Source organism: Macaca mulatta, chromosome 12 (assembly GCF_049350105.2).
Source record: "Macaca mulatta isolate MMU2019108-1 chromosome 12, T2T-MMU8v2.0, whole genome shotgun sequence".
Taxonomy (NCBI): Eukaryota; Metazoa; Chordata; class Mammalia; order Primates; family Cercopithecidae; genus Macaca; species Macaca mulatta.
The window spans coordinates 145217698-145236632 of record NC_133417.1 but is presented as its reverse complement, the minus strand read 5'-3'; the positions used below and the strand labels follow the sequence as shown (position 1 = coordinate 145236632).

The window sequence follows — 18935 nt, the reverse complement described above, 5'->3', positions numbered from 1 at the left end:
GAAACCCGGCCCCCGTGATCTCAGTGTATTTACCTGCCGGAATTCCGCGGGGCGTAACTTAGTCTCCTGTCTCTGCTACTGTGGCGTCCCTGATCCCTGCCACCCAGGCAGGTGCGGGTATTCTCCAGTCCTGCAGAACAGCTTTCCATTTGAACCTGAAGGAAGAAAGGCTGTCTTCATTCCTGCAGGTTGGTTTCATTGGGTATTGAGTTTTAAATTGCCAATATTTTCTTTCAGTGCTTCCAAACTTTGCTATTTTATACTTCTGGCTTTTGTGTTTCTAATGATAGTTCCTCTTCAGAAGATACTTCTTATTTCTTTGACAGCTTTTTTCTCCTTCTTTTTTAAAGAGATTTTTCTGACTTGGTTTCATGCATTTATACTCTCTGGGGTGTGTGTTGTGTAAGTAGGTGTGCATGTGCGTCTGTGCTTGCTTGGCCTGAGGTTCATATGCGTTTATACTCTCTGGGGTGTGTGTTGTGTGAGTAGGTGTGCATGTGCATCTGTGCTCACTTGGCCTGAGGTTCGTATCTATAACTCTTTGAGCCTTTGGCTGGTGTTCATTGTCTGTATCACTTTTTTTTTTTTTTTTGAGACAGAATCTCACTCTGTCACCCAGGCTGGAGTGCAGTGGCGCGATCTCAGCTCATTGCAACCTCTACCTTCCACGTTCAAGCGATTCTGCTGCCTCAGCCTCCTGACTACAGGCATGCGCCACTATGTCCAGCTAATTTTTTGTGTTTTTAGTAGAGACAAGTTTTCATCATGTTGGCCAGGCTAGTCTCAAACTCCTGACCTGAGGTGATCTGCCCGCCTCAGCCTCCCAAAGTGTGTCTGTATCACTCTTGCCGCATTTTCTGTCTGTCTTTACCTCCCACAGTGTGTCTGTATTCCTCTTGCCATGTTTTCTCTCTGCTCTTTCTGGTTCCAGTCGGTCATATGTTGGTCCTTTTCACCATGCACCGTGTTCTTCATGCATCTGCTCCTTTCTGTATTTCTCATCCTGTTTTTTTGTTTTTGTTTTTGTTTTTTTGTTCTTGAGTGTGCATCAGCCTAGATGTGTTCTTCTTAACTGCCTTTCAAGTTACTAATCATCCTTTCAGCTCTTCCTAATCGGTTGTTAGACCTGTATTTCTTATATTTGAGTTTCGAATTTTCATCCTGGTTTGTTTTTGATTCTAGAGTTTTCATTCTTTTATAATTTCAAGTTTACTGCTGAAATTATTTTGTCATCTAATTTCTTAAACGTATTCATCACAAAGTTACACAGAATTATGTGATAATTGCAGTATCTGTGTCTTTTGTAGGTCTGTGTGAGTGGTCTGGTCCCTCATGTTTGGTTTGGGGTTGTTGAGTCTTGTTGTTTGGTGGCCTCATCATTGGTGTTTTGTTGTTTTCCAGTGGCAGTCATTTTTTGTGGAGACTTTGCCTGGAGTTGTCTCACTCTGGAGAGGATGTGCTTTACCATCTTCTGGCAGGCATGGAAGTCAGGGCAGGTCCCCTGAGAGCATTCAGGAAGCAAGCTGATGACACTGAGCTTCTGTTTTGTGGGGCCTGGGTGTTTCCAGCTTGCCTTTACTGAGAGGCCGTTTTTGCCGGGGTCCTTTCTTTTTGATGGGTCCTGAACTGCATGTTTGGCCCCACAGTGCACTCCCGCTGCTGAGAGCTCTGCCGGACTTCTTAGCCCCTCAGCTCTGCTGGTGGGACTGGGGAGCACCTCAGGGAGGGGAACGATGCCACCTGTACAGCCCAGCTGTTTTTGTTTCTTCTGTGGACATTGGCATCCAGGGCCCTCCCTGCCCTGTTGCCTTTACAGCCTGATGTTGCCTTTGTAGAGTCCTTTTCTACATTGTCCCCTGTTCGGTTGTTCAGGAGGGGAGGGTTGGTCTGCATGACTAGTCCACCAGCTAGATGTGTTAGCCGTTTTAACCAGTTACATGGAGAGTTCACCTAGCAGTTTTTCATTACTGTGTTTTATGTGGTTTTGTCTGCTTTTCAGTTTGTGAGCATTGAAGAGAATCTAAGAGAATCTATGATATTGGGCTTGTGGTTTGAATTAAATGTTTAGAAATGTTAAAATTTTGAATCGTATTTACATGACTGGGGAAATCTGATTTTTAAATTTCTAAGCATTTAAAAAAATAAACGAATGTTTAGAACAGTTTTAGATTTACAGAAAAATCGTGAAGGTAATAGTGAGCTCTCATATCTCACATCCAGTTTCCATTTTATTAATTTCTGTTAGTGTGGTACATTTGTTATAATTAATGAATTAATAATACTTACTGGGTTTTTTGGTTTGTTTTTTGTTCTTTTTTTGGAAACCGAGGCTCACTCTGTTGCCCAGGCTGGAGTGCAGTGGCATGATCTTGATTCACTGCAATCTCCACCTCCCGGGTTTAAACGATTCTTGTGCCTCAGCCTCTCAAGTAGCTGGTATTATAGGCACCTGCTACCGTGCCCAGCTAATTTTTGTATTTTTAGTAGAGATGGGGTTGCACCATCATGGCCAGGCTGGTCTCAAACTCCTGACCTCAAGTGATCTGTCCGCCTCGGCCTCCCAAGTGTTGGGATTACAGGTGCGAGCCATCACATTCGGCCCTTATTGTTAACCAAAGCCCACACTTTGAGTCATTCAGATTACCTTAGTTTTTCCCTAATATGCTTTTTCTGTTCCAATATCCCATCTAGAATATCACACGACATTGGATCCTCATGTCTCCTTAGGTACCTCTTGGCTGTAACATTTTCTCAGATTTTGTTTTTAATAAGGAGTGCTGGTGAGGTATTTTGTAGACTCTCCCTCAACTGAGGGTTGTCTGATGGTTTTCTAGTGATTAGACTGGGCTGTGTGTTTTGGGGAAGAATCTATAGAGATGAAGCATCAGGAGCGCTTGCTGTCAGTGCGACCTGGCACCCTGGCCCTGACCGTGGGCTCCTGGCTGAGGTCGTGCTTGCTGGGTCTCCACTGGAAGCTGCTCTTCCTCTTTCCAGAAAGCCTCATGCACACCACAGCCTTTATGTTCCTCTGTTGAGTAAGAATTGCCTGACTATTTAGAGAGTTTTGTTTAAGGAAATTCAGTTGCTTGATATTAAAAAATTATCAGTTGAATTTAAATAGTAATAAATAGTAATGACCATTTCTGTAAATTCATAAAATTCCTTTTGTCCATCAGAGACACCAGCAACAGTTCTCATTGCATTTCCTTCTGGAGACAGCATTGTGGGGATACCTGGAGGTGAATGAACAAAGCTCCTCTGGGTTTCACGTGCAGCTGTTTCAGATCTGGGAAGGTTTGTGGCTTCTCACAAAAGGCTCTCTGCACGGGTTGCAGAGCTGCTGTTTAGATTGGCTTCTCTGGGCACTAGGGAAGCCTCCCTCCCTTGGGGTAGTCCTGTCCCTCCTGAGCCTGTGCTCAGGGGGCCCCTCAGGGAGCTTCATTCTGACCTGAGTGACTTCAATAGAGCCCTTAGCAGACAAGGAATGGAATACCGAAATGTCTTGTGTGAAGCCTTCTGTAAGTGTGTCTCCTTGCACACACCCCTGAGAGTGCAGGCCTTCCCCTGGAGCAGGAGGAGATGGAGGGTTTTTATTTCTAACAAAAGGCCCCACCCTGGCGAGAGTGGCTTCCTTTTATCTGGCCATCTGACAGACAGCTTGTGCTAGCAGCGATTTCCGTCAGATGCTGAGGGGAAAAAACAACTGTTGCACAAAAAACACATTAAAAATCAAACCCTAACTATAAAACCCATTTTCTCCAACTCTTTTCCTTCCTTTGGAAACAAATACTCGTGGTGTACTAGGAAGGGAAATGTTCATGAAAATGGAGTTTCTTTTGAATCATTTGTGTTTCAGGTTGCCTTCATCTCATTCCTGTCTAGTTCAGCTGAAGACAACAGGCATAGCTAGAAAAATGGAAAGTGTGTAGGAAGAGAGAGGGCCCGGAGACAGGAATGTGTGCAGGTGGAGGTGTGTCTGATCTCATCAGAACAGACAGAGAACATACCAGAGCCAGGAGCCTTCAGTCTCTGACACCTCAACTCGCAGAGGCCACCGGGCAAGGACAGCTGAAGTTGTTTTTAGTTGGGTCACAGTTAGAGGTTCTGAGGTTTAGCAAGAATTATTGTGAAGTTTGAATTGCTAACAAAATTAAATGCTGTTTTCCATAATTACACATTGGAAAAAGAAACCGTAAATACAATCAAGACAAGAATCAAGTTTTTTAGAAAAGAATTCAGGTTTTGCTTTATGAAAATTGCAAAAGACAAGTAACTGAAGGAGAGTAAAGTCAGCCTTTGTCAGAGACGAGGTAAACAGAATTGCCTCTTCCTCACCTTGCAGCTGGGGATCCCCTACCCGCAGTGGGCTGCGCAGAGTGAAAGAAAGGGTCCTGAAATGCTTCTCACCGGTCTTTGGAGGTGAGGAGACCTTCTTATCGGTCTTCAGGTACACGCGTCAGGTCACTGGTTTGCTGCAGGGGAGCAAACAGCATTCGAGGACATTCCACAGAGAACGTGTGAATATTACAGCAGAAGGTATTTGGCGGCCAGTTATTTCCGGGAGCAAGTGGAGGCCATGGATGCCTTTTCATGTCAGTGGTTCCTGGAAGCCCATTACCTTGGTAGGCAGTTTCTCGCTTTCTGGGAGCCTTTTTTTTTTAATCTTAAAAATACGTGTTTTAGCCAAATTCTGTCACCAACATGAGAATTTCTATAATCCCAATTAATGTTACAAAAATAATAAAATTACTAAAACTATGTTTTATACTTTCATGAGAAACTTAAAACATACTTGCACTGTGCTTCTATAAATAGGTGGTCTGTGTGTTGTAACACGCCCAGGACGTTGCATGCGTATTTTATGGTGGGTATTGTCCTTGTTGATACTTGGAGGTTAGGAGTTATTAGGTAGCACTTCTGATTCTTGGGAAAGGAGTAATGCTTTGACCTTTATTCTTTAGAGTAAGGATTATAGTCTTCGTTTTTCTTCCAGGATTTTCATGATTTTTCTGACTTTAGTGTTTTTGCAGTTTTGCAAGATGGGTCTACATTTGAATTTTTCTTTATGTGCTATTTGCGTCTTGTTGGTAGGGTCTTATTCCTTGCTGGTAATTCCCGCTTGCTTCTCTTTCTGTGGACATTGTAAACCTAGTTACTTTATGCTCTGTCTCTGGAGTGCTACTCTGGACACTGTTTGATCTTGTTCGTTGTTTCTTCTTCTCACCCATGGTGACTTCTTTTCTTCTCTGTGTTGGAGACTTTGGGTGCTGAGCTTCTGCCCCGTGGGGCTCCATCCGTGGGCATTTGGTGAGAGTGGGTCCCTCCTGAGTCAGGCTGCCGGATGAAGTACAGGATGCCAAGGTAAGTTTGAATTGAGAGCAGCTAGTATTTTAGTATAAGTATGTCCCAAGGATTTTACCCGGGTATCCTATATGATTCCCAGTCCTGGCAGCCTACTCCTGAAAGGACCCTTTGCTGCTGCCAGGCCGCAGATTCCTGAGGAGCAGGGAGGGATTGATGGCACCTTTGTTGCTTGTGGTATTCCAGGCCCTGGAAATAATGTGAATTTCCACCCTCGAACCTGTGTGGGGACAAGCTCTGGTTACGAATTCCCAATGGAGGGTGGTTTCACCACTGGGTGCCAGCTGGGGTCTCCTTGCTGTCAGGGGGCCTTCTCCCCGCACGGAGGGCGTGGCCCTTCAGGAGTCCCCTCACAGGGACGCCAGGCCGTGTCTTGTGGCTCTCCCCGCACGGAGGGCGTGGCCCTTCAGGAGTCCCCTCACAGGGACACCAGGCCGTGTCTTGTGGCTCTCAGCAGCTCTTAGGCGTCCCCAGGGCTCTGCGGCTTCAGCTCACCACTCTGGCTTTTCCACTTGCTCTTCGTTCTCAGCCCCTTGTGATTTCTTGGGCAGCTCAGCAATACATGTAGAAGCATTTCCAGAGGTTTTTATATCAAGAGGTTTTTCAGCATATTAGGGCTGTTGTTTTGCTAGAAATGGAAGCCTCCCCTATTTTTCTTTATATTTGGAAACCCTGTTTTGGTGCTGGTTCTTTCTGTAGCCATTCTGTGGAGGGCCTGTCTGAATTAGAAAGTCTACATTTTATATACTCAATAGGTATTTACCCGGTGAACAATCCCCCAGAATGCAGGTTTGATTAAATCCCCAAACCCGAAGGCACAGAAGGGAAACCTGGCTGATCAAAGAATTCTTGCCTTTTAATTTAATCAGAGTTCTATCCTGGGGATAGAGTCAGGCATCTTGGGAGCGCTAAGGTAGTAGGAATGACAGTTTACCCCAATACCTGCTGCCAAGCCTGACATTTCAGACCCCCTGCCCGACAGTGTCATCTCAGTGTCCTACCACTTCTGCACTTAGCCCTGAGCAGATCTTTATCATGCCAGGCACTGTTGCAAGCATTGGGGCCACACCCGAGAGTGAAGCCAAGCCCTGCCCTCGTGGAGCTCACCTCCTAGTGGGCAGGGAGAGCAGATGATAGACAGACAGGTAACAGGGCGCCAGGGTCTTGGAGAAAGCACAGCCGAGGAGGCTGCCCTGGAGAGAGGTCTCAGGCACCTGACGCAGGGGACTGAGGGATGTGGGGGTGTAGGGGAGCAGGCGCTGCAGGGGAGTGAGGGATGTGGGGGTGTAGGGGCAGGCGCCCCCTGGAAGGTAGGAACAGGTGGACACGTTCTGGAGCTAGAGAAGAGCCCGTCATAGTGAGGTGTGATGCAGGTGGGGTGAGCTTGAGCAGGGAGTGAGTTGAAAAGGCAACAGGCCAAGGTCAGCCGGGGTCCGCAGCTGCCGCGGGGACCTCAGTTCAGCTGTACTCCTGGTGAGGTGGTGGCGTTGGCATGCCGGAGAGTGGCAGCATCTGGGTTTCAGGTTCAAAGGGTTGCTCTGCTTGCCATCTTGAGTTTCAACTGTGGGGCAAAGGCAGAGGGCCAAGGCGGTCAGGGAGGATCCTGGTGGTGCAGGTGAGGGTGCTGGTGCCATGGGCTGGGGCCCTGAGAGTAGGCATCATCTCTTTTCCCAAGAGCCCCGACTTACCAGAGGCATTGTCGCTCCTCCTTGCCCAGCCAAGTTGCTTCTTTGCTGTTTAGGTTTTCAGAATTAAGCAGACTGTTGCTGAAGGATTCCAGCAGAGGGAGTCAGGGAGGAGGTGCAGGGTGGGGTGCAGGGTGGGGAGCGGGCTCTGAGGGCCTGGTGGTGGCCTTTCCTCACCGGGCGGTGGAGCGCTGGGCCTCTGCCGTGTTGCCTCTCCTGCAGAGTTGTGTGTGTGACTGGAGGAAAGGGGTGGAGCGAGTTCCCCCAACTCTGGGGTCTTGCTATAAAGCGCATTAGAGACAGGTAGGGGCAGCTGGGTGGGGTGGGGCTCTAAGATAGGAATTTGCCATTTGTAACAACAGGACTTTGGTATAAAGGCTTTAGTTTGGGAATCCCAGGCATACTTCCTCATGGATCTTTTCCTGACCCTTATGTTTAATTTACTGATGGATGGATGAGCCCAGAAAGGGTTACTCAGGAGAGCACTTCTCAGGGAGTGGTGTGATGCTGGGGAAGCTTGCCCACCCTGTGTCTGAGCAAATTTCTGAAATCTGTTTGGAGCTTATACATTGAAACAAAGCCGTTATTCTAACTTTCATATGAAAAGAGTTCCATGTCTTTTAAGACACTTTTTATTAGAGCTCAAATTCTTTTATAAGCAGAAACTCCTTTTTTAGGTTTCTAAAAAGCATACAAACAGTGGGAAGACAGAATTCTTCCCCACATCACCTACAGGTGGTTCGCCCACACCTATTTCAATAGACCTTATTTTAGCGACTCACCTTTATCAAATGGTTCCAAAGTGTTTCAGCCTAGATTTAACAGAACAGCAGCTCTTCCTTTTCAGACTCATAGTTTTCATAACATTTAATTAAATTTTGTAATTGCAGTGACAAGTACAACTGGCATCGCTGCTGGGAAACAGACCACTGACTCATACCACTTGGTGGGAGGGATAGAAGTGCCTGTGGTCCAGCGGGAGCAGATCCTGCCACTTGGTGTGCTGTGTAAGCTGGCCTGTGAGTGGTCCAGTTAGGGTTGGTCCAGGGGAGCTTTCTGCTGAAAGGAGGAGGAGCTGGTGAAGAGGACTAAGCTTGTCAGAGTGTTAGGAGGCAGGCCAGACCGCATGGGCCCTGGGTACCAGCAGAGGAGCCTGTAGAGGGGCCTCAGTGTCTTTCAGAGGCTGCAGGAAGGTCAGGGGTGGTGAAGGCTGACCACGCCCAGGATACTGCGTTGATGACCAGGTCATAGGTGAACCTTGAGAAAAGTGTCAGGAGACTGGTGGGAATTAGAGATTCCATCTTCTATAGCTTGTTATTTTGTCTTGTTTTTAAGGGCTAAGGCATTCTCAGTGTGTTTATAGACAAAAGGGTAAGTGCTTGTGGAAAGAGAGAAAAAACGCAAGAGAGGAATGGGACCGTTGATGGAGCAGGGATCCCAGAGGCGGCGGCAGGGGGCCCCTCTCGGCTCATCAGAGATCCGAGTTCACCAAGCAGGCATGGCCAGGCCAGATCACCGCTCGTTTCATAGGACCCCAGCCTAGTCTGCTGAGGGGAGGTGGAGGGATGGGTGAGGGCTCTTTCCTCCCATGGGGAGACACTCTCTGTTGGATTGGCCATGTGTGGAGTGGAGGCACAGAACCTATATCCAGGGTGCTGGGAGGGTAGGTGAGAAAGCCAGCTGACCCATGCTGGGTGGTTGACCAGGCCCAGTGACCACGTTGGCCATTGTCATTGAAGCATCTCATTCCTTGATTAAAATCCACTGGTGCTCTTCACATCACAGGGCCAGTTCCAGACAGTAGATTACAGCCATTTGATGTGTCACATTTATGTTCTCCTAGCGTGAAAGCAGCAGTTTGTGTGCCTAATATAATAAATATGCATGGTTGAACATCCTGGATGTGATGGCTCATGAGTCTTTCTGGAACAGATTGATCTTGGAGATGTCTTGACTGGCCTGTAAGGGGCACGCTCGTCCAGCTGTGGAGCACGCAGTGGGTCAGATCTCCACACAGTGGTTCTTGTCCGTGTGAATCCTCTCACCTGCATGAAGTGGTTCTTGTCCCTGTGAATCCTCTCACCTGCATGAAGGGTCTGGCTGCCTTTTCTAGGTGTCTGGGAAGCCTGCTGTTTCCCATCAACTGCACCCTTGAATGGGGACTCCAGAAACAGGAGCAGCATCAGGGACGAGTTAGAGGGCCTAGCATGCCACACTCAGGGACAGTGGCGGGACACTGGCAGGAACAGTGGCAGCTCGTGGCGCTCCGGATCCCAGGTTCCTGTGCCTGCCCACCTGTACCTGCCAATGGATGGGTGACTTTGAACTAAGCGAGAAGATGGCAGTTGGGGGTCCAGTGGCATTTGTTAGTTAGGAAGAAGCTCCAGCTACCCATTCTAGACTTCCTGTCTCTCTCGTCTGTCTTTCCTTATCCCTGAACCTGGCTTCCAGTCTGAGTCTGGGGAGATCTCCTCGGGGGGAAGGTTTCCCAGCTCTTCCTGTGACTGGATGGAGTCAAAGGCACCAAGACCTGAGTCTAGGAAGGGTCCAGCCAACTCATTTTTCTTCTTGGGGTTCTGTAATTTTTGCTTTGTTTGCCCTTGGGTAATTAAGAGGTGCACAGCTGCTGTTTGGGATGCAGTTGTCTAAATCAGTGATGCCCCAGAAGTTGCTAGTGTTCTCGGAGCTGCTCTTACTGAGGGAATCATGTCTTTTTACTGGAACTCCTTCCTAGGGCCACTCTGAGCTCTCACAGCCTCTGCCGCTGCTCATAGTTTCTGGCTCCGCATGGTGGAGTCGCCTTGCCTTCTGCTGTGGCTCCTGCTTGTCACTCTGCAGTGCTCTCAAGGCCATTCAGCCTGTCGGCGGGAGCTCCACCTTCCCTGTGCATTCATCTGGCCCCCATTTCACTGCACTCGGTGCCAGACACTGCACCAGGGCTGGAGACATAGCCCAGTTTCCATACCCTGGAGACTTGGCAGAGGCACGTGCGCAGAGGGTGCGATGGAATCGCAGAGGCTGTGGGGACCCGTGAGAGGATAGGGATGTGCAGTAGGCTGCTGTGTCTGTGGTCTGAAGGCTCGCATCTCACAGGATGGGTATGAGTTTGCCAGGTAGAAAAAGAAGAGTCTTGGGGGGTAGTTGAGGGAGGAGGAGGATGGCTGTGAAGGCCGGAGGCTGCAGGGCATGGCCGGCAAGGGCCATGATGTGAGGGGAAAGGAGATAGTGGCCCTGGGACGAGCATGATCTGAAAGGAAAGGAGACAGAGCAGGTGGGAGGGTGATGAGTGGGGGGAGATCGCACAGGGTCTTGGGGTGGACTGTGGAGCTTAGTTTTCATCCTAAGCCACATGGGATTACAGCAGGCATGAGATGAACCTGAGGAGTTCCATATAATCGAATTAGCCTTGCACATTGTTATATAACCAAGTCTTGAATTACAGTATAAAGAACTTCTTATCAGCATTGATGGGATAATTAAGAAAGGTTGTCAGAAGTGTTGGAATTTGAACCAGAATTTAAGATTCATAGATCCTGAGGATTTATGGGCTTTATTTAGAGTAACTTCTTGACTATTAGAAACCCTATCAGATAAATTTTAAGGGATTGGAAAACAGAGATCCAGAGAAGTTAGCTCAAGGTAAGACTACTAAATGGATGACGTGGAGTGATGGTTAAGATGACATTTTTCTGGCTGGTGCCGTGGCTTTGGTTGGAAACAGCAAGAGATACAGAACCGACGGGCTGGGTTCTGGGAGGGTGGTTGGCAATAGGAAGTGTCGACGCTTGAGCCAGGAGGCTCTTAGGATTAATCTGGCAGCCGTGGCCTGCGAGGTGGGGAGAGGCTGGTGGAAGGAAGGATTATGGGCTGGGGAATGGAGTGTCATGGGCTGAATAGGACCTGACAGGAAGGAGAAAGAGCAGAGAGACGGAGGCTGAAGGGGCACCACTTCTGCTGCTGATCACAGTGGTAACAATGCCAGGTCACCCCGAGCACCTACTGTGTGCTGGGCACCATGCTGTTGCCACAAGAAGGCACTATTATTCTTATTCCCATTTGCAAATGAGCAGTTGGACACAGTGGCTTTTTGAGGTCCTGCAGCTTCTGGGAGGGCAGGACTCATATTTGGGCAAGTGTGATCGGGTGGCCGTGCTGCTTCCCAGTCCGCTGCTTCTTGCAGGGCCCCTGGGGTGAGCACCGTGCACAGACTAAGGCATGGGGGTTGTATTAGGCTGTTCTCATGTTGCTATAAAGAAATATCTGAGACTGGATAATTTACTTAAAAGGGTTTTATTGGCTCAGAGTTCTGTGGGCTGTACGGGAAGCATAGCAACTTCTGCTTCTGGGGAGGCCTCAGGAAATTTACAGTCATGGCAGACGGTAAAGGGGAAACAGGTACATCCTAACATGGCAGGAGCAAGAGAATGGGGTGGCAGAGTGTCACATTTTTAAATGACCGGGTCTTTGGTGGCAGAGTGTCACATTTTTAAATGACCGGATCTTTGGTGGCGGAGTGTCACGTGTTTTAAATGACCGGGTCTTTGGTGGCGGAGTGTCACATTTTTAAATGACCGGGTCTTTGGTGGCGGAGTGTCACATTTTTAAATGACCGGGTCTTTGGTGGCGGAGTGTCACATATTTTTAAATGACCAGGTCTTGTGTGAACTCAGAGTAAGAGCTCACTCATCACCAAGGAGATGGCCTAGGCCATTCATGAGGGATCCGCCCCCGCGATCAAGACACTTCCCACCAGGCCCCACCTCTGACACTGGGAATTACATCTCAGCATGAGATTTGGAGGGGACATCCAAACTCTCATTTGATGAACATGCTGGTGACACGGGTACACAGACTAGTAAAGAAAGACCTTTTCACAATAGAGTGGATCTTAGATTTTCATATGAATAGAAGGGTTTATGATTTTTGGTGGTGTTAGTCCTGTGACCTTGGAGTTTTTGACCAGTCCTGTCGCAGGTCTGGCTAGTGTCCTGGTGGCTCTCAGGCGCCTGTCCACACTCTAGGTGACACCCCGCGCTAGGGCACTGATGCCTCAGGAATCCAAGTTTTCATCTAAAACAGCGTTTTCATGGGGTGTGGTGCTCACGCCTGTAATCCCAGCACTTTGGGAGGCCGAGGCGGGCAGATCACTTGAGGTCAGGAGTTGGAGATCAGCCTGGCCAACGTGGAGAAACCCTGCCTCTACTAAAAAACACAAGAATTCGCCGGGCATGGTGGCGAGCGCCTGTAATCCCACCTACTCGGGAGGCTGAGGCATGAGAATCGCTTGAACCCGGGAGGCAGAGGATGCAGTGAGCCAGAATTGCCAGTGCATTCTAGCCTGGGCAACAGAGTGAGGCTCCATCTCAGAAAAACTAAAATTAAATAAAAGTAAATAAATAAGTAAAGCAGCACTTTCAGAGGGGCATGTGTACCTGGGGTCTGAGCAATATTTATGAACACCTTTTTTTATTGGCGACCCTCATTGTGTGCTTGGAATTGACCCTGTGTAAGTTCATGAAAATACTGAATGTGTGCAGGACAGGCTGCTAATTCTTTAAAGTCACGTTTTAAACATTGTATCAGGTCACTTTTTATTTCTGTGCAGCCCTGCCTTGGATCAGACAAACTGTGATTTGGTTTCTACTTTACCAATTCGGTGTCTTTTCAATGGAAGGAGGCCAGATGCCGTTAAGATACTGCACTTCCTCCTCGAAGCTGATCGTGTCCAAGATAGTTGCTAGGACAACAGAATCTTCTGTTTTCTCTCCTGCTATTTTTATTTCTTTTACTATCTCAAGTTGTTTTCATTTTCAGTATTGAGTTCTCCCTTACCATTTTTTAAAATAGAGATGTTTTTAATAACTTTAATGTTAATACTGTATGTTCTTGCCTTTATGAAATTCACCTTACAGAAAAGCACTAGGATCAGTTTACCTAAACATGCTGGAGACGGAAGGCAGGACGTGATTGCTTTAGATTCCTCATGACATTCAGACCTTACTTGGAACTCAGTTTGGTATCTAGTTGTGTTAAAATACAAATTTTCAGTTTAGAAGTTACTTAATTGGGTTTGAAAGTAAATGCATAATGCCTTCAGTGTTCTCTCCACTTTGTGCCCTGCCACATGCACTGTGAAAATTAATCATTGAAACTCAGCATTAATCTGTATGCCCCAGTTATTTACATCTCTGTATATAGAAAATTATCAGCATGTGTCACTTGAAGAAGATGACTGGCCCGAAGGGTGCTCTTTACCAGGTACATTGGTTTGTATGTGATTGCTGCTGGTATGTGGTATCTGCCTGTCTACTGATGGAAAGTGATAAGATAATGTCTTCCCTGCAATCTGGAAAACCAAGTGCCCTGACTTTACTGTATGTTGACATATTATTTTATTTATTTTAGAATTTTTAGAAAGCATACCATTTTCAGGTTTAAAACAAGCGCTTAGGTTAGGAACTTTTCTGTTATTCACAGCTAATAAGAGTTAAGGAGGATTAAGACATTTGAACTGTTGTTAATACTCATTGCAACAAATTTGACAGCTAAATAATGATATATTTGTAGGAAGCTATAGTTTTATGTGCCAAAAAATAGAACACACATTTTCAAAACAAAAATATGGTTTTTGAAAGTTGACTGATAAAAGATTTTTTGAAAATTGATGCCAATTTTGTTATACTGGATTTGTGTTCTACAGTAACGGAAATTAAGGGAAATTGTGTATCAGAGAAATGTCTTTAATATCTATAATCCTCTTCTTTAAAATTAATGAAAAACTCTAAGCAGAATCCATTAGCATTTATATGTTATAATGGAAAATAGGAGTTGGAAACTGGAATTTCCAAATCACCCCGAATTGTGCAGTAGTTCGGAGCTCCTTAGTGCATCTAGAGAGAGGGGAGCCAGTCATGCCTGGCATAACCCATTTCTTGCCCCAGCGGAGTGAAGCCGACCCAGTAGACAGGCCGCCCTCACTCAATCCTTTTTTTTGTTTAATTTATATTTACAGTAGTACAATAAAGGATTTATTGCTGGAATATACATATATTTATTTATAAGTATGTTTAATATTTATCAATATATTTACAAATATATGTATACATGTACACACACACACACACACACACACACACACACGTCCTTCATGAAAACTCTTTCAACTGGGAAACTGTGAGCATCCTTGAATGTCCCTGAGGTGACTACTAGGATATAAACATCCCCCAAGGGAAGTTCTTTGAGTTACTTACGAAAGGAGCTACAGAAAGATTGGAGTCACCTTTGTCGGGGTGGAGTGGATTGTGGATCATAACCTAACAGACACCCAAGAAATCTCATAGCTGAGACCTTGAGCAACATACGTTTACTATGTGCTGATTGACAGATAAATGGAAAATTGGAAGGAATGAGGGGATTTCAGTAAAACCTCATATAAGTAGTATATGATTGAGGAAAGAGTTTATTATGTTATTTTTAAGAGTTAGCACACTAAAAGTCACAGTTTAATTCAACGAATATTTACATGGTATAGTGGGGAAAAGATCCTGGACTTGATCATTAAAAGGCCTGGGCTTCTCTTTCAGCCTGCCACCAGCTAGCCACGTGTCCTTGGGCAAGTCAAGTCTCTGAACACCCGTGTCTCTTTTAAAATAGAGACTGTGCCCCACGCTGTCAGGGTCACATGGAATAACACTAGCGAAAGGGTTTCTACTTAGAGGCTGCCCGCTAGTATCAGTGAGCATATCAGTGATTGCATTGGACATAACTTTTTGATGAGTACTAAAGGAAAAGTCGAAGGATGAAGGGAGCTCTGAGAAGGAAGGGGCATTATTTCATGGCATGATTCGAGGAGGCAGAGGTGGCTCAGGATAGCACTTCACAAGAAGAGTGAGTGGCATAGGCGCTCAGTAGAGAAAAGCCACGGCCTTGGCCAGGAACAGCAAGTCAGCTGCCGCGCTCGAGGAAGGGCTTCTTGGAGGCCTTTGTGATGCACCTGGGCGGGGAGATGCTTGTTCAGGAGTTTTCTTTGGCTTTCTCCTGAATGACATTTCCTGAGATAGATCAATCAAGTTAATCACACTCACGCACCAAATAAGTTCTGTTCTACTTCCTTTTTACAAAGTCCCTTTTGAGAATGTTTTTATGTGGTACTTCTTTCATTACCATGGTTCTTCGATAAGTAACTGCATAGAGCAGCAGGTAGGGCTGTTAAGTGTTAGAGGCTGTCTTTGCAAAAACTGAAATAATGACGCAGAGAAGTTTGTCCATACAAATGAATGATTCAGTGACATCTGTTGTCATTACCAAACCTTGGATAGGAACTTTCTTAGAGGGAGGGGAGGTGCCCTCTCTGGCTGAATTACCTACTCCTTCTTACCTTACATTTCAACTATGTATAATCGCAGATGAGATGTACATTTACATCTTTTCCTGGGTTCTTTTTAGACTGGTTATGTACTGTAGTTCCATCTTATTTCCTTTGTGGACTTATGAGCTATCCCTCTTTATTTCATTTCTGATGATTGCCTTAGGGTTTCACCATGGGCATCTCTGACTTGTCACAGTCAACCCACACATTGTCAGCATTTAACTGCCTCACACAGAATGCAGGTATCTGGCCCGAGGCCACAGCTGTTCCTGCCCTCTGTGTTCTTTGTGCTGTTTTTCTCGTACACTTTGCCGGAAACCACACAATGGACTGTTGTGATTTTGGCTTTAAACGGTAACTTTTAAAGAGATTGAAACAGAATTTTTTAGTCTTTTATCCTTCCCTCCACCATTTCTGATGTGCTTTATTCCTTGTGTGGATCTGAGTTTCCACCCAGCGTCATCTTTCTCCTGTGTGAATAACTTCCTTTAGCAGTTGTTACAGAACAGATCTGGGAGCAGTGAATTCTCTTAGCTGTTGCTTTTCTGAAATACGTAGTTCAGTTTCATTTTGCTGGGTATTTTCATTTGATGTACAATTCTAGGTTGACAGTTTTTGCCCCCTCCAACACATAAAAGATACTCCGTTGCCTCTTGGCTTGCACAGTTCCTGGTGAGAAGTCTGCAGTTCTTCCTCACTTTGGTTCTTGTGCCTCACGAACCTTTTTCCCTTCGGTTGTTTGCAAGATTCTCTCGTGATCTTTTTCTCATTAGTTTTTCATAATTTAATTATGGCGTGCCTCTGCGTGGTTTTCTTGGTGTTTATCCTGCCTGGGGTTCATTGAGTGTCTTGGGTGGCAGGATTATCATTTTCAGAACACATGGAAAATGTTTGGTTATTATTCAGATTTTTTTCTGTCCTCCCCCTTTTGGGGACTCTTATGTATCCATGCATTAGGTGACTTGCTGTTTTCCACAGGTCCCTGTGACTCTGCCCATTTGTTTTTGGCCTTTTTCTTTCTGTCCCTAATTTTGGATAGTTGCTGCTGCACTGCCTTCAAGCTCACTTCTGTTTTCTTCTGTGGGTGTATGCTATGCTGTTAACTGCATTGTGTTGGTTTAGGTCTTCCAAGAATCAGAAGCCAAGGGATTAGAAGTTGAAGAGGCCCATTGGAAGAAAACACCTTTGAAGGATCAGGGAGAGGAAGCCTGAGATGGCAGGAGAGCCTTTGCTCTTCCTTGCCAGACTGTGACAGGAGACAGGAAGAAAGAATCCAGGAAAGATTTGGCCAGACGGACGAGTGTCCTAGAGCCAAAGATGCCTGTCAGGGAGTCCCACGTCCATAGGAACAGCTGGCACCAGAAGCTCCTCTGTGCTCCATCACTGACCGGGCATGTTCTATAACGTGCGTGGCCGTGGCATGAGCAGGCAGCGGGTTCTGAGGGTCGGCAGATGCAGGGTCAGGGGCAGCAGGAGCGTTGCAGAGGAGCACACTGTCCTCCCTGCGGCAGGAGCTCTGCAGAGCACATTTTCATGGCCACCACGCTTACCCAGTAGAATCGTGTTTCAGGAATCCTGTTTTTTAGCTCTAGAAATTCTGTTTGGTGCTTTTTATGTTTTCCAATTCTCTCCTTATTATGTTTTTCATTTAATTCTTAGAGCGTACTGAACATTTTTATAACAGCTGTTGTAATGTCTTTGTTTCCCAATTCATCGTCTTTGTCGGTTCTGAGTTGGCTTGATATTTTCCCCTTGTTATGGGTTACATTTTCCTGTTTCATATGCAGAGAGATGTCTCATTGCTTGCCATACGTTGCATATTTTGTGTTTTTGAGTGCTAGATCTTGTTCTGTTCCTTTGAACTGTGTTAGAACTTTTTTCTGACAGCAGTTAAGGTACTTGCAAGTCAGTGTAAACCTTTTGAGGCTTGATGTATCAGCTTTCTGGTGAGCCTGCAATGGGCTTTCTTCAGGAAGGGCTTAGCCCGGTGCTAAGGCATGGCCGTGGGGTCCCTGTTGAATGGTGCATGTGTGCAGCGAGAGGCCCCTCTGCTCTGGCCAGTGGGAGCTTGCCGACTCAGCCCTAAGTGAGCTTTGGGAGTCATCTGCTTGCAACTCCCCAGAAACTGTTCTTTCCCTGAAGTCGACTTTGTCCAGCTTCATGGAGTTTTACCCCCTGCACACACTAATTGGTACTCAGCCAAAGACCAAGTGGGTCCTCTGTGCAGATTTCTGGAGCTCTTTTTCTGCCTAGGCCTCACCCCTTTAGTGGTGTACTCCCTAAAATCTAGTAATTGTGTCCTGCCCAGAGTCAGATGCAACCATCCAACTCAGTTTCTCCAGCTTCTAAATGCATCTGGCTGGGAGGCAAGTTCAGACCCTGTTACTGCCTCATGGAAGGAAACTGTTGACTGTTACTTGGCCTGATGCCTCTCACACAGGCCCTAACGGTGTAACTGATTGCCCAGGAGCTGCATAGTTCACGTCGACTGAAGTCTGGGGTATATTTCGGGAGGAGGCATTTTTTCATGATGGGGCTTCTTTAAGACCATAGGGCTCAAGTTTACGCTTGCTACTCCGCGGAGGCCGTGCTTTGTGCATTGTGTGCCTTTGCTGCCTCCTCCCTGCTCCTGAATGGCCACCTCTTCCCTACTGATCCGCACCCTGTCCGTCCCTGAAACCTCTGTCCGCCCCTGAAACCTCTGTCCGCGCCTGAAACCTCTGTCCACGCCTGAAACCTCTGTCCGCGCCTGAAACCTCTGTCCGTCCCTGAAACCTCTGTCCGTCCCTGAAGCCTCTGTCCGTCCCTGAAGTGTCCGCCCCTGAAACCTCTGTCCGCCCCTGAAGTGTCCGCCCCTGAAGTGTCCGCCCCTGAAGTGTCCGCCCCTGAAACCTCTGTCCGTCCCTGAAGTGTCCGCCCCTGAAACCTCTGTCCGCCCCTGAAGTGTCCGCCCCTGAAACCTCTGTCCGTCCCTGAAGCCTCTGTCCGTCCCTGAAACCTCTGTCCGTCCCTGAAGTGTCCGTCCCTGAAGCCTCTGTCCGTCCCTGAAACCTCTGTCCGTCCCTGAAACCTCTGTCCGTCCCTGAAGTGTCCGCCCCTGAAACCTCTGTCCGTCCCTGAAGCCTCTGTCCGTCCCTGAAACCTCTGTCCGTCCCTGAAGTGTCCGCCCCTGAAACCTCTGTCCGCCCCTGAAGTGTCCGTCCCTGAAACCTCTGTCCGTCCCTGAAGTGTCCGCCCCTGAAACCTCTGTCCGCCCCTGAAGTGTCCGTCCCTGAAACCTCTGTCCGTCCCTGAAGCCTCTGTCCGTCCCTGAAACCTCTGTCCGTCCCTGAAGTGTCCGCCCCTGAAACCTCTGTCCGCCCCTGAAGTGTCCGTCCCTGAAGCCTCTGTCCGTCCCTGAAACCTCTGTCCGTCCCTGAAGTGTCCGTCCCTGAAGTGTCCGCCCCTGAAGTGTCCGTCCCTGAAGCCTCTGTCCGTCCCTGAAACCTCTGTCCGTCCCTGAAGTGTCCGTCCCTGAAGTG

The 18935-nt window shown here is 47.2% G+C and overlaps 1 protein-coding gene across 2 annotated transcripts in view; it reads left to right on the top strand.

Annotated features, from left to right (window-relative positions):
* Nucleotides 1-18935, top strand: part of NDUFA10 (NADH:ubiquinone oxidoreductase subunit A10) — a 65575-nt gene that overhangs the window by 38320 nt on the left and 8320 nt on the right. The window contains exons 10-11 of one of the 2 annotated variants that reach the window (XM_028831306.2): nucleotides 4343-4419; nucleotides 5258-5360. The exons of the other annotated variant lie outside the window; for it this stretch is intronic. Of the exons in view, the coding sequence (XP_028687139.1) occupies nucleotides 4343-4419; nucleotides 5258-5345 (165 nt within the window). The 3' untranslated portion in view covers nucleotides 5346-5360. Of the gene's footprint in view, nucleotides 1-4342; nucleotides 4420-5257; nucleotides 5361-18935 lie in introns of those variants that run through there. 2 annotated transcript variants of the gene reach the window in all.